Source organism: Ambystoma mexicanum, chromosome 1q, assembly GCF_040938575.1.
Source record: "Ambystoma mexicanum isolate Mex_15411 chromosome 1q, UKY_AmexF1_1, whole genome shotgun sequence".
In the NCBI taxonomy this organism is placed as follows: Eukaryota; Metazoa; Chordata; class Amphibia; order Caudata; family Ambystomatidae; genus Ambystoma; species Ambystoma mexicanum.
This window is the reverse complement of record NC_090922.1, coordinates 989258928-989274807: the sequence shown is the minus strand read 5'-3', so window position 1 is coordinate 989274807 and position 15880 is coordinate 989258928. Positions and strand designations below refer to the sequence as shown.

Here is a 15880-nt window from a genome sequence, read left to right as displayed (position 1 = left end):
CATCATCCACAAAACTTTCTGGTGCATGGGACCACGCTATTTCCAGCTTTCTGCTGCTAAATACTCCACTGCTAGAGCTTTGAGCATTTTTCACTCCAATTGTCTGCTTGCGAAATGCTCTCCAAACAGAGAGGGGGGCGTAGATCTCTCTGTTTAGCTGGTGCCTTTCTTTGGAATAGTGTCCCTGCCACTTTGAGCCACTGCCACTTTGAGCCAGACTTCCTTAAATTCTGGAAACCTTTCAAAACTCTGCATTTGTCTTCCTCTTACCCTCTTTTTTTTCTCTGCTAACTGATCCCACTGTCACTGGTGCCTCATTAACTTCACAGGTTTGAGGCACTATACCTAGTTGACCCCAGTATCTCCCCCCTTCAGCACTGCCCTTGCGGGCCCACTGCCTGGCCACCGTGCAACACACCCTTGGGACTCTTCTGCCCCACTTCTTAGGTAGTGGCCTCCCACATTGGCAACCATTGGCTCTTCCTTCCCGGGCTCACATCAACACTTGCCCATCCCTACGCCCCCTTTCATTAACACACTTGTCTTCCTGCACAATGCATATGTGCATTTATAGTAGTACTGTGTACAATTTGTTATATAAGTAAAGGAAATGCAGATGGAAAATGTTTGTAGAACATTGTTAAGTGACAGTTGGTGTGTGGAAGTTTAATATGTTGATAGGGTTACATGTAAGGTTTTTGGAAGTAATTGTTGGATGGATGTGTGACTGTTCAAAAGCAGGCAATGAGGGAATGTTGCAAACATAAAATTGAAAAGGGTAGAATGGCCGTCTTGTGTGATGGCGTGCACGTGCTATCTGGGTGTTTTAGTGATGCTTGGTCTGGAAAGGGGACTGCAGAGATGGTGGACAGTTATAAAGATCCATTGATTATGGTCGTTTTTGTATGCTACAGAAAAGGATTTGTGACAGAAAATAGTTTGTCTTTTTTCTCTACTATATAATTGTCCATTAGCATAGTGCAAAATGCTTATGGAAATGTTGGGAAACTTATTGAATCTAACTAATTTATTGAAAAATGTAAAATAGATATAACCTATAGGATACATTTTTTTTGTTCAATTTTTTAACTGTGAAAGGTGGGTCCAAAAGGAACCTTTTTTGTGGTGTTTTAAAAAATATATGTTTGTGTGCAGGAGAGGCCAGGATGTAAGGTGGGGGAAGGAAATGAGGGGCAGGTGCACAGGGGAAAATGTTGGGTGTGCCTTAAATTTAAGGTAAGGGGCAGTGTTTCTTATGCTCCTTGATTGCAGCCTCGGAAGCACTTTGAAACTGCTCCCCCCTCAGAGTGGTTTGTTGCAGTATATACGTAGTAGTGTTGTTTTTGAAATATATGGATTAACAGCCTCTCTTATGGCTGCAAGGTAGCTGGCTGGATCTTCTGCCCCACATAAGTAGCCTGTGTGGTGGCAGTATCGGTTGAGAAAGATGAGGCAGAGGAAGACAGCCTACTACTTCCTGAGAAAGAAACAGCTTTTTTGAGAGCATCTTGGTGGTTGGATTTGGTATGGCGGTGCATGGAGGTGGTCCCGTAGCAGTACTGCCCAGGTTGCCCGGGACTGAGTGCATTTCATCTTGGTAGAATGAGCTTTTGGTGCACCCCAAAGGTGGTAAAGAACTGCCACACCCATGATTCTTTCTGGGTGCTGGAGGTAGGCATTTCCTCTATCTCATCTTCCTGGTCCTCTTGATTGTTCTCTGCATCAGTGGACTTGTTCCGTTGTCCAGTCTTTCCAGCTGGTGGTGGTCCCTGGGCTGGAGGGATGTACATGGTAGATGCCATTTCTGAAGTTAAATAGCAGTTGTGGTAATACTTTTTGAAGTATGTTCTGTCTCCTGGATTTCAAATGGAAAATCAGTAAGAATACGTTTAGAAGCTATGCAAGGGTAAACTTTCAGGTTGAAACTTCGTAGATCGGCTGAAAATACAGTTTCGAACTGTTCACGAAGCATGGACCCGGTTGTGAAGTGCTGACCTGTTTGTGAACAGGTCATCAGAACGCACTACTGTGTGGTCACGTGACACTGTCCGGAAAGTCTGCAATGACGTCAGACGTTAGTGGAAAAAAGGTGCAAAAAAGTTGCAGAAAGTTCATAGAAGTGTTAGAAATGTTGCTAGTAGGTGGGGAATGACACAGTTTTTAGTTGAAACTTCCTAGATCAGCTGCTATATAGGGGGTTAGTATGATATTAGAAAGTTTTAGCAAATTATGGTGCACTGGTAACAACCCATAAAATACAGTGAAAAGAATTGTTGTTAAAGGAACGTTATGGTTAAGTTGCACTCATAAAAACCTTTGAAATTCAGTGAAAAAGTGTTGTTAAAATGACGTTATGGTTACAAGTAAAACTGAAAAAAAAACTTGAAATTCAACAGTTCATAACTCGCACCACCACCGTGCACTGCTAAAACTAACACCCAGGACATGAAAGATACATTACAAATGTCATTGATGACATCATTGATGACATCCCATATCAAATTAATTCTGATGAAAAGATGCTAGAAGGGGTTAGGTGTACAATGTTTGTAGCAACATCTCATGTATAATCCGGAGACGTCTCATGACCTACTTAATGTATTAAAAATGTATTTAAGTGTTCTTGTTTATAAAACAACCTAATAATACATTCAGATAGTAAATGGGTGCAGCATGCACCACAGAAGTACAGTATTTTTAATCTGGTAATATTAATTAGTAAAATAATGAATGCAAGGCTAACACAATTTAGTCTAATGTTAAACTTAAAATGAATAGCTAACAACACAAGATTTACTACACACTTGTGTTTGCACAAACAATACATATAAAGACACACAATGCACATACAGTGACACTCCAGTAAGAAGGAAACAAAGAGCAGCACGAGAAAATGACAATACCATTAGAGTCCATGATCATGTATACAAATGAATTGTGTGTTTAAAACGCTTATTTCCCCAAGTATGTGCACCATGAGCAAAGGCCAAACACTAGGAAAATGTCTTAAGAACGTAGGACAAGGTTAACTTCTAGTTATAAAAGCCTTATTCAATTTTAAAATTCTTACTGTTCCTGGAAAAAACAAAAACGGGTCTAGATATATCAATGAACAAAAACAAGTGGCCCAGATATGAGATGTCATCAGTGACGTCATCAATGATATTTGTGATGTCATATTTCATGTCCTGGGTGTTAGTTTTAGCAGTGCACAGTGATGGTGGGAGTTATGATTGCTTAGCTTACCATAACTGGTGAATTTCAAGGGTTTTTTGTTTTTTCTTGTAACCATAACGTCCTTTTAACAACGTTTTTTTCACTGAATTTCATAGGTTTTTAGTAGCCCAACTTAACCATAAGGTTTTTCTTGGTGCAAATTAACAATAACGTCGCTTTAAAAAAGTTTTTTCACTGAATATATACATCTATATATATATATAGATATATATATTCATTGCAAAAACGTTAGTTAAAGAGTAGTGAAATTGAGCAGATTTAACACAACAAAACCTTGAAATCCAGTGGATGTTGGTCATGACCAGTTTAACTCGGCGCGTTTTTATTGCAAATCCCATGAGCACATACATATTATAAGAGAAGGGATCACAATGACATACACAATGGCATTATAGGGACATAGCATTATGGTGGAAATCAACAGGAACACGCTGAGTTAAGCTGGTCATGACTTCCCACATCCACTGAATTTCAAGGGTTTTGTTGCATTAAATCTGCTCAATTTAGCTACACTTTAACTAAAGTTTTTTCAGTGAATGTCAAGGGTTTTGTTGTACCACAGTTTTTTTCTACGGACACTAGCCATGGCTTTCGGCTGTGTCCTCTGTACATGTTCTCCCAATACCTTTCTTTTGGACCCACCAGGTGGCCATGGGATTGAGTCGTGGCCACTCTACATATTGCTCCAGTGGGTTTCCTAAATGAGCCCACTAGCACTGAAACCTGCATTCGGCCATGGCCACATCACTAGGTTTCTTTTGGGCATACTAGTCATTGCCTTTTGCCACTCTCTTTATCCGTGGCCCCTTGACATGTTGCCCACTAGGTGCCATATCCTCTTTTACATGTTCCCCCAATATATTTCATTCAGACCCAGAATGGGGCCACAGCCAACTATATATGAATTTTGGGCCCAGCCAATTAGCCCAATCTTCGTCCGCAGCCACACCACTAGATTTCCTTTGGACACACTAGCCATGGCCTTTTGCATTGCCCCTTGACATGTTGCCCACTAGGTTTCGTTGGGGCCCAGTAGCCATGGCCTTCGACAGTTGCCACTTTCCATATTGCACCATTTGGTTCCTTAAAGTAACCCACTAGCCGTAGCCTTTGGCCACACCTGTTAGCACCAACCTCACTGTAGCTGTAAAATAGCCCTTTGTTAGTCTAAAACTAATTTTTGTAACTCACTCTTTAAAAAATCCTTTTCCCCCATAACCATGGTTAATAATGTACTACAGATACAGATGTACAGCTGTTATCAGTAAATGCACACCAATAACCAGTGTTATCTTTCAAAAGCACACCAAAATCCAAAACTCTTCCCTGCCCTCCCAGGCACTCGCCAAGTGCCCCCCCCCCCCTTGTGCCCTATTCCCTCAACTCGCCTTACGTTCCCCTTCCCTAGCCCTCTCCTATTCCCCCAACGTTTGTCCTTTCATCTAACACACTTTCGATCCGGATCTAGTTTTGTATCATAACTGCAGTTAGCATGCGGGATAACCTGGTTATGCAAAAACATTCAAGCTTTGCACTTGGTCCCCAGCATCCCCCCATCCCCCAATTTTCACATGGTGCCCTCTTTCCCCATCCCCACCTCTAACCTGATGCCATTTCATCCTTTTTTCTCCTGCAAATCGCATTTCTTCTACTATTCAATTTTTGGCAACCACAGTTACACCCATTATAACGACGGTTATATCTTGCATAGAGCTAAACATAATGGCAGATTTTTCATTTCATGAAAATCCTTGCTAATGCATTTTTGAGACACATATATAGCTATAATTTTGGGAGAAGGCGACAACCCCTCCTTCTCCGTCAAAAATGTTAACAACTACAGGACGGAATAACCCCAGTCCCTGCCTGGAAATTTGATTAGCCTCTCTCAGCCTCTCTTCTGCAAAGCACCAAGAGCGATATAAAGGTTTTAAGGAGCAGGGGGAATCCCATTTTTAGTCAAATATTTTAAAAACTACCTACTCGACTTACTCCAGAATAGTCAAGGAAATTAAGTCAATGCTTTGTGCCCAAATTGTTTCCTATTTGGTCCAAATCTTTCAAGTGGTTTTCTCGGTATGGCTGTTCAATAACTGCACTTTTTCTCTATGGGAAAACAAATGGGAGTAGGCTGAAAACTGCATGTTTATCTTTTCTTAATAACTTTTTCATTTTTTGATGAACTGTCTCCAAAATGTCCAGTTCAGGGGAGACTTTGACATACTCTTCGTTTCGAAAATGCCATTCAAATCCATCCAGCAAGTCAAACGTTATTAGCAATAGCATGTCAGGATGAAATGGCAGGTTTTCATTTCTGAAAAGCCTGTCAGCCTCTCCGCAGCAAAGCACCAAGGGAGCTTTAGCTTTAGTTTTGGGTGACGGGGGCCCCCCTCCCTGTCACACATTTTAAAAACTACTGGAGGGAATAACCCCAGATGGGCGATGTGACAAACGCTTTGTTTGCAATATTTCCGCCGAATCCATCATGTGAATCAAAAGTTATTAGCAATTCATCTGTCGGATTGCCTTTGTATTTATGTATCTTGATACTGGTCGCACTATAATATTATATATATATATATATATATATATATATATATATATATATATATATATATATATATATATATATCCATATCTAACACAAATATTATTATTGAGGAAGGATAATCAAACAAAAGAGAAAGTCTATGCATACACATTTGGCATATTGCACCATTAATCATAAATATTTAGGAAACATTGGTAAAAAGGAACTTTACATTTTTAGTAAATGGGCAAATGGACCCTTTAAAGAAAGAGATCATTGTTCTGGGAAGAAACCAATAACATTTACAGATATATATATATATATATATATATATATATATATATATATATATATATATATATATTTTTTTTTTTTTTTTAAAGAGAGTGTTACTTCAAAAGGAAAACATGAATTACTGTCATGCATCTTTCACAAAAGGATATCTCAAAATCAATGATGAATAAGTTGCAGTGCAGCATGTGAAGTTCAATACACATTCTTTTTAGTGTTCTTTCCAGAGACACATGTGTTGTTTCTGTCTCCTCATAATTACACATTTGCAATATCTTCCATTCCACTGATTTTTGGCATTGTTTCAAAATGTACTTGTGTTTCCAGTACTCCACTTTTCTTTGATTCTAATCCCGGCTTATGTCCAAGGAAAAGGGAATAATGTATGATGACTACCTCATTGCGATAGTTTCATGTTAAAAAATTGTAACATTTTAAACTACGCTTGTACTGTTGCAAAATATTAACAAGCAATAGCTTAAGGTCAAGCATTGATATCCTGAATATATTCTGCTAGGTGAGACTCAGTCTTGCACTGTCAACGTAATGTATATTTTGAAGTGTGTTATGTTTTATTTCCCCTATGTTGCATATTGATTGTGTTGTCATTTTTTACAGCTCACATTGACTAACATCGGAATATATGGCAACAATTCCAAGGAGACGTGTAAAACTGTATTGTATGCTCTCCGAATGGCAACATGGAATCAAATTTTGGATCCATGGGTTTACATTCTCCTGAGGAAAGCCGTTCTTAAGAAACTGTATGGCATAGCCAGGAGCTTCTGCGGTGGAAAAGTCATAAACTTGCCCAGTTGGGAACTCAGCTCAATCAAAAATTCTTTAAAGGTCTCAGCAATTTCAGAATCACCAGTTTCACCTAAAGCAAATAAAATGTCACTTACAAAAACTTTCAGTGCAGACACCAATTTGGAACTGAAGTGACAAACACCAGCACATACTTGAAGTGGTCATTCACAGTGCATATTTGAGCCTTTGTGAAATCAGGGACGGTCAATTTCTGATTGATGATTTGCAGTATATGGGTATCTACTGTTAAAATCTTGAAGATATCTCTACAACTAGATATCATTACAACTGCCAATGCAGACTCTACCGCCACCTGTGTATATGCACTATTCATTCTGACAATTGTGCTCCCTAGCTGATGTGTAAATCGTATTGTGTATGAAATGTACACTATGTATAAAGTCTAAAATGTGTATATATATATTCATATTTATAATTTAAGAGATCATTTCATTATATTGTTACAATAAAAGTGTGTGCGACCTTCGTGCAAATTCCTAGTATGTCTCTTATGTTGATTACTTCAACAGTGAAAGCAAAAGAAAAATGATGGTAATGATTTTATAGATTACAGGTTCTACATAAAATCAGAGCAAAAACTAGATGCACCTGCTCCTGCAAAATGCTGGCATAAATATCCGGAGAAACACATACAACATCTGGTGTTTGCATTATTATTTGAGCCCTGTCCACTGTACATTTATTTAAAAACATGTACTCATAATGTAATTTATAGGGATTCCATTCACTTTTTTTCTTCAGTATCTAAAATGTTGCAAAACAGTGCATAGGGCAATAACATAAACACTGTTTTTTTAATTGTGTTAGATAATCCAAACAACATTAATATAGTTTTAAAAAATGACTGAATTGTTAATGACAGTAAGGGGATAATGAACAGACTGGAAGATAAGTTCTAAGGGCAGGTTATAGGTTCAAACAATACCAATCCTGACAGTACCTTCTTCCGGAACGTGTTTTGGAATTACAGTTACAGAAGAACAGTGACTACCTACTTTTGCATTCATTTGTACACTTGGTGATACGATTTCAGGCCATTTAATACAAAAAACATGCCAGCAATCATTATTTGGTCTTCTTGTGGTCGTTTTGATTCGCTTATAACATTGCAATCCATCTGTAGTGAAATGTGGATGTTGCTTTCAATTCTCCATTTTATTTCTGGGAACAGCATTTTGGCATCAAAAATAGATCACACGAAACTCCATTGATACAATTAATATTGGCTTAAGATACAGCATCTTTGGTTGGTTCCATCATTGTTGATAAAATCGCCTATGATGTCTCTGACAGCATCATGCATGATATCAAGCACAATGTTTGCAAGTGTAGATCTGGAGGGGATATTTCCTGGTGAATTCACATTCCTGGACAACTCGGGTCCCTGAGGAGAGCCTCTGAATGATGTCTCCCTTTTTGCACAACAGGAACGGGTGGAGCAGAGGGCAGATGGTGGCACATACATTATCTTCTCTACAGGTTAGCAAATAAAGTACTTCCGGGGATTTCTTCCTCTTGTTAAGTACAGTACTAGAGATAAAATATGGCAAGTCATCTATCTCCTTTGCAACAATTGCATGAAGTGGCAAATGGCAATGCCTGACCTCTCTGCTGACAAACATTTAGAAAAGCATACGTGGTCACTGACAACCTTTTTTCAGTGCATCAACATACATTCATTAGCAAGAGATGTGTGTCCATGCGGAAATGTCATGGTAAATTCCATTTCCAAAAAGTGCACCATGCAGGACATTCTGGGTTGGAAGCAAACATGTTATTCAGATTATCATAGTTGAGCGTCCTTTAAAAGCATCATGAGTGAGGTTCAAAATGTCAGATACAATATTATTTGGCATGCAAAATTTGAGTGGCCTATTTGTTGAACGTATCTCTAAATCGTAATTGCCAAAATATAATGATTTGTCACGGTTTTTTAAAGGACATTTTGTACATAGTTTTCAATAAATGCTGCCGAACCGAGGCAACTCTTCGTGTGAAATATCAGCAGACATGGTTAATGGATGCTCTCCTATGTATCTACGAAAACTAATTAGCAGACAATAAATACCACTCAATCTCCTCCTTTCCCTTCTTTGCAAGGAATAAAAGACCTCAATGAGTGGCAATCGACTGTGGTTTTTTGAACTGTGTGAACATTCAGGAGAAAAGGGTGATTACCGCAAATGGCCTTTGGTCCCATGGATTTAATGAGAGTTTACAAGTGGTGCTAGGGCGGTGTTAATCCCCATTTTTAGAGGCCGTAGTACTCCATTGGGATTTCCGTAGAACTACCGCTAGGGCTAATATCGACAATTTTGTTGATTTTTGGTGGTACGGTGAAAGACTTACCACCAGCATTTTGCTGGAGGTAATTCCTCCACCTTACCACTAAACTTGTAGTATGTCAGTGTGGAATTAACCAGTAATGCAGAGCATTGGAGGCACATTGCCACCGTTTTTACCCTCACTGCCATACTTGTAATGATTGAAATGTAAATAATTACTATTGTGTAGGAATGACCTACAAACTTGAATTATCAATAAATATGGCAAACATAATTGTGCAGCATACCCTTTGATAGGTCAAAAATACAGTATATATCTAACACACACATAGGGCCTGATTTAACAAAGGGTTTTTCATTGAGAACACACCATTGAAAAACATTTTATAAATCAGGCCCACATACTACATTTACTTTAATGATGTATTGCAAGTTATACATTTTCATATAAATGTGCAAAAGTGAGATTACAAAATCATTTGAATCTTTCCCAGTGGAACGCCAAAATGATTTCACTCATGATGAAAGGAAATTAGATGTGGTGAGTGAAGGAATTGACTGCAACTGGTATTACTCAGTGCTGTTCTGGTTGTTAATGTCACTGCTAATATCACTACTAATGATGTAGGGCAATTTAATGCCTTTCCCTCTTTGGATCTGCAGCTCTTATCTTTCTGTGTTTCAAAGTAGCACATGTTTATTTGAACTATGTTCACTGAGTCATCTGAAGTTCTTGTCTCTTTTCATCATCAAGCCTTGTTTTGTGTATTCTCTTGTTTGAATTTGCTGTATGTTTTCACAAACCCATCAAACCTAAATTCACCTGAGATCTGACTTAGGAATGATACACATTACCACCCAGTATAAGGCCTCATTCCAAGTACAGAAATTCAGGTAATTACAGCGATAATGCTACAGTAATTCCATTAACACTGCATTATCACTGCAGTACCACATGGCCGTACTACCAGTTTGGTGGTAAGGGGAGGATATACCTCCAGCAAAGACCTGAAGGTAAATCCTCCAACTTTTTTTTTTGCAAAATCGACAGAATTAATGCTCACTGTAATTCAGCCAAAATCCCTGCTGAGTCATATGGACTCTGAAAATGGGGATTAACACCACACTACCCCCACTTGTAATCCGAGTGGCGGTAACAGTAATCGAGTTTGTCAATAATTTGGTGGATTTACCAAACTCATAATGATGCCTATGTCTGTTCCGAACAGCATTGCCTTTCTCTATTGATAAGTGACTGGTCACCTTTAAGCCTATGAGAAATTGTTCAATTAACCAAAATGTGCACAAAATGGGGATTTTAAACAAATACAGAAAATTATCACTGCTTTAAACAAAGGGCCTGATTCATTGAATACTTTGGGGGGTAAAATAAGGACTTTGGGTTCAGTCTGCATGCAAAACCCCCCTTCATGGAATCGACTTTGCAGGACTTTCCAGGACCTTGCATGAACTCTGCGCTGGTCCGGCCAATCTCTACATGCGGTCAAGCAGATTTTACAAGACTCCTCAATGAACGCGTGTGGGGCCTGCACAGACACAAAAACAGGGAGCAGAATATGCACACACCCCATTATCGATGCAGAATGAGGAATAATGTGGGCAGGTTGAGTGACGGTACACATGAAGCAATGGCACGTACAATCCACCGCAAACCCAAATAAATTAATGGACTCCAACACGCAACCATACGTCAGGAAAAGTCACACTTAAACCCTATGATCCAACCACCAGATGATAGCAGGTGTAAAGTTCAATGCACAAGGGATCCAATGCTTATAAAGCACACACTGCGCACTATATGAACATCGAACATCGCACAGCCATGATGAATGCTGCATTAGCAGGAGCCATAGTCCATGGACACAGAAGGAGGATGACCACGCCCTGCATTTTTGCTACATGCACCACTCTATTTGGCATGCCTTATGACCAGGTGTATGCCAGGTACCGGTTTCCACCCCATGTCATCCTAGACCTTGTCAGGTAGTGGGAGCATGACCTACCATCGCCCACAATCTGCTCCCAGGCCTTTACCCTCCTTCAAAAGGTGCTGACAGCACTACATTTCATTTTCACTGTCTCAGTCCAGCGTACCACAGGCATAGTTGGTGGGATATCACAGGCCACACAATCTCACTGTCTCCACCTGGTCTAGGTCTTCATTAAATCACGTGCATGTCTGCGTAGGCACATATATATGCTGAGAACACTGGAGGAAAAGCAAAGAATGTGCCAGAATTTCTATGCGGTTACACACTTCCCAGATGTACTTGGAATCATCGACTGTGCACATGTTGCGCTATGCCCCCCTTAGTGATGGAGCACATATACCGCAATCGCAAGGACTGGCATTCCATCAATGTGCAGGACGTCTGTGACGCAAACTGAGTGATCATTCAAGTCAATGCCAATTCCCCTGGCAGTACGCATGACAGCTACGTTTACCACCAGTCAGCACTCTACCGGGCACTGGCATTGGGAAAACATAGCAACACCTGGCTCATTGGTGAGTATGAAATAGCAGGAAATGCATGCATATCACACACTGAACAACAGACCATGACAATAAGTGCCAACAACAACCATGTTAACATTGTCAGGGGACAGTGCCTACCCGCTATCACTGTTCATGATGCCATAGAGGAATCCTGCCACACCAGCTGAGGTAAGATATAATACTGCACATGTGGCAACACAGGACATAGTGGAGCGCACATTCGGGCTGCTTAAGTCCCGTTTCTGCTCCCTAGACAACTCTGGTGCGTTATTGCGATGTGCCACACCAGTAGTCTGCAAAATCATTGTTGCAGCATGTGTACTGCACAATGTAGTCACATAGTGTGGTGTACCAGTTGATATGCATGAGGGACATCACCCTTAGTCACATGCACTACCCTTGCTCTTAGTTGGCCAAAGGACACAGGTAGAGGCTGCATGCAACCAGCTGGTGCAAACATATTTTATATGAAAACCTGTCCCAGTGGAGCATACAGAGGGAGGCCACAGCCCTGGTGCCATTCAATGATGAATTGGGGCATATCCTCCGTGCCCATAACAATACAGTGGGAATGTGTGTCTGGGAGAGACAAACTGTGTGTGTCCACTAGACATAATATAATATGCACCATACAACAACAGAGTCATAGCAAATGGAAACAAAAGAATCAATTTTGTTATCGGGAAGCATGTTCAGATCCCAGCCCCGCCCAAATGATTCACTTAACATGTGGGGAATGCAGAGGGGTGGGCATGGAGGGAATCATGTGGGTAGAGTTGTCTGGCGGGAGACGTGTACTGTATGAGAGCATACATATTCAAGTGAAAAGAACCACTTGCTTTGAAGAAGTGTCACATACAATACATTGCATGCGCTTGATATACAGGACATCTGTATTTGATGGTAGGCCCCAATCCACGCAGGCTGTGTTTGAAACACAGAACAATGAGGCTTCTTATTTTGCTTGACTATCACATCACAACCCCCAGGCAAGGCAGGGAAAATGCATGTTCACAAACACACACAAATATATCAACTTACAACTTTGTACAATTAGACAGGAATGTGAGCAGTCAAATGGGAGTAGGACTGTGGCCGATTGTGAAAGTCATAGCCATGGGAGCCAGGGCAGAGGTGCTGAGCTGCCAAAACATGAGATGAGATATAAGACACCAACACCCCCATGATAATGGTCATCACATTTTAATCAACAGATGCCCAGCGATAAAGATCATGAATCCATCATGAATCAGATGTATCTGTGGGACATGCAGGAATCTGAGGCCACCCCCTTGGGAGGAGTACCCGACAAAGGGGGCAAAAAAACAAGGCCCATCATGTGTACCAGGGAGAGCAAAGGGCAATACCAATGTGCGCCTGTGTGTCTGGGATGAGAAAACGGTCTCCTTATTTTCAAGGACCAGGCTGCCCCGAAGTAGTCTACTGAGCTCATGTTGATGGCCATGTGCACATCACATGGTTAGAACCAGAAGATAGGGTGGAGTAAATGAAAGCCTAACCAATCATTTCACAGTTACAAAAAGTGAAGAGGCTGTCACCCATATGTGAATAAGCTGGAGGAGAAGATGAGATGGCCAATGTGAGACTGGATATAAACATTTAAATTGATGGTAGACAGTGAGGGAGGTGGATGAACACTGTACATGAAATGCATCACACATGATGGACTACATGCTCACAACATGATGCTTGCTGAGATAAAGACAGAGAGCTCTGTGGCAGGGGGCTAATAATACCATGTTGCAATTACCACATTTCGTATAAACAACAAAGCACATGTAAATCATATCCTACATTGTCCTTTGTTGTGAGATTATCCTACATTGTCCACAACAAAGTCCACGACACAAGCAACAAAGTCCCCGACCACTAAATCCTGTGCTCCACTGAGTGTCATGCAACAAATGCAAATAAGAGCTCCCTAGACACCCATCACCATGTGTCCCTGCACTCATGCAGTCAAATCCACACACCTTCGGCAAATGCAATTCAATTACCCCACATAGTGAAACCTTCCCCAGCCGCAACACCCATGCTGCCTGCCTTTGGGAGTGCTATGCAGTGAAGGACCAGATACCACTTACCCCATGTCCTGCTGAGGGGACATCGTGAACACACTGAACCGGCTTCAGTCAGCATGACACTGAGAGGACTCCCAAATAGAGATCACTGATGGATTGGAAACCCAGGATCCCTTTAGAAGCATTCCCAATGCCACAAAATGGCATCCCCTTATTAACATGGCATTAGGACAATGCAGTATACACTGGCAGGGGAGCCAATTATGGAAAATTCAAGGTGATGGAATGCAAACATCTCATTGATTGCAATGAAGACAGGATCTGGCACAAGGCAACTGGTCAAAGGGGTGGCAGTCATACAGGAAGGCCGGCAAAGAGGCAAATGTCATATAAGATACAAGCAGACAAGAGAAAGGAATAAGCAAATGAGCAAAGGAGGCCATGGAGACTGCCACACAAAAGGGAGTAGGGAACAGGCAATAGGAAGGCAAGGTAGAGTGCACACTCAGCAGTGTCATGATCACTGCTTCCAAGGAGCCAGGATCAGCCCAAAGTCCTTGGAAGCAGGCCCCTAACCCTGATCCTAGGCACCAGCCGGTCCCCACAGGGACCTTTTGGACCTTGTCCTGGCGCCGGTGGCACCAGGCTCATCAGAAGCCTCGGTCCCGGCACTGGAAGCGCCGGGCTCATCATTGGTGTGAAGATGCTTGGGTGGACTTACCTGCGGCAGACCATGCTGCTGACTTGCCAGACTCCTAAAAGTCCTTGGTGAACTGGGACTACTTTTCTTACCTGGGTGGGGCAGCACCACTCCACTGGAACTCTTCTGGAAGCAGGAACTCTTTTCTTACCTAGGCGGGGCCGTGGAAGGAGATGCCTCATCACTCCAAGGCTATTTAAACCACACCCGATTGATGAAACGTGCTTCGCGTTATTCTGCATCTGCAGCAGAACGCTCACCGAGGCTGCTCCAGCTTTTCTTCTTTAGATCCTGAACCTGCAAGAATTATACTCACCATTCCGGTACCAGAGCAACATCAGCACCTGCAAAAGATCAGAAACAACAGGTTAGCAGAACGAACTTTCACACAGAGTGTTTGCTTACCTGATCCATCGGCAGCGGCCGTGTCTCACGCTGCACCTTCGCCTGCAAAGACAAACAGCATTATTTTACTTACCGGCACGCCGTGCATTCCGGATTCTTCACGCTGCATCTGCACAAAGACAAACAGCATTATTTTACTTACCGGCACGCCGTGCATTCCGGATTCTTCACGCTGCATCTGCACAAAGATAAACAGCATTATTCTACTTACCGGCACGCTGTGCATTCCGGATTCTTCACGCTGCATCTTCACCTGCGTAGACAACAGCACTCACCGGCACGTGGCGGTTTCCGGATTTCTTCTTTCTGCATCGTCGCCTGCAAAGACAAAGAAAGAGACAGTAAGAGCGCTTGCCATACTTACTCAATTCCAGGCGCTTCACTGCCACGCATAAAAGACTATAAAGACTAAAGGTGTCCAGAAACTTACCGGTCGTGCAGACAACGACGGTACTCATCCTCTAAAGTCAAGAGGCTAACGTTTCACCAGTGAAGGAACTGGCAACGGCACCCTGCACTAGACGCAGATGGAGAGCCCAGCATTCACCTATCTAAGGTGAGCAAGTTGACCTGGGAGGGGGGTTCAACAGACAAGCTGGGAGGAGAGAGATAGGGACATTCAACAACCCAGACCTTTAATCCCCATATTATTTCACCTGCAGAAACCTCACCCTTCGAGTTCGACACACAGTGCGGAGAGGTTCGACCTCAGAAGCCAACCGAATCCTGCACATCACGTTCCGTGTTACGGACACCTTCCTGCCAAGACCCGCGCCTCCGTGGGAATCAGGTGAGCGTTACAGAACGCGAAGCCCACCACTAAACTCCTACCCAGGCGCAATGGAAACTTCAGATACCGACCAACTAGCCCAGTTGCTTGGGGAATTAAGAGCAGAAGTACATGCAGCTCGCCAGGAAACGAGCTCTCTAAGAAGAGAACTGATAATTTCTAAGGAGCGAACAGAGGACCTTGCTAGGCAGTTGTTACAAACTCAGGCAGGACAGACACCTTTGCCCGTTCCAGGAGGGAGTTATCCTTCT

General features: G+C 41.9%; 1 protein-coding gene across 2 annotated transcripts in view; it reads left to right on the top strand.

Moving 5' to 3' along the window:
- PTGFR (prostaglandin F receptor) overlaps window positions 1–7362 on the top strand; it is a 254388-nt gene extending 247026 nt beyond the window's left edge. For both annotated transcript variants that reach the window (XM_069641643.1, XM_069641645.1), the window contains exon 3: window positions 6677–7362. In XM_069641643.1, the coding sequence (XP_069497744.1) occupies window positions 6677–7003 (327 nt within the window). In that variant the 3' untranslated portion in view covers window positions 7004–7362. The remainder of the gene's footprint in view (window positions 1–6676) is intronic.
- The last annotated feature ends 8518 nt before the right edge of the window (window positions 7363–15880 follow it).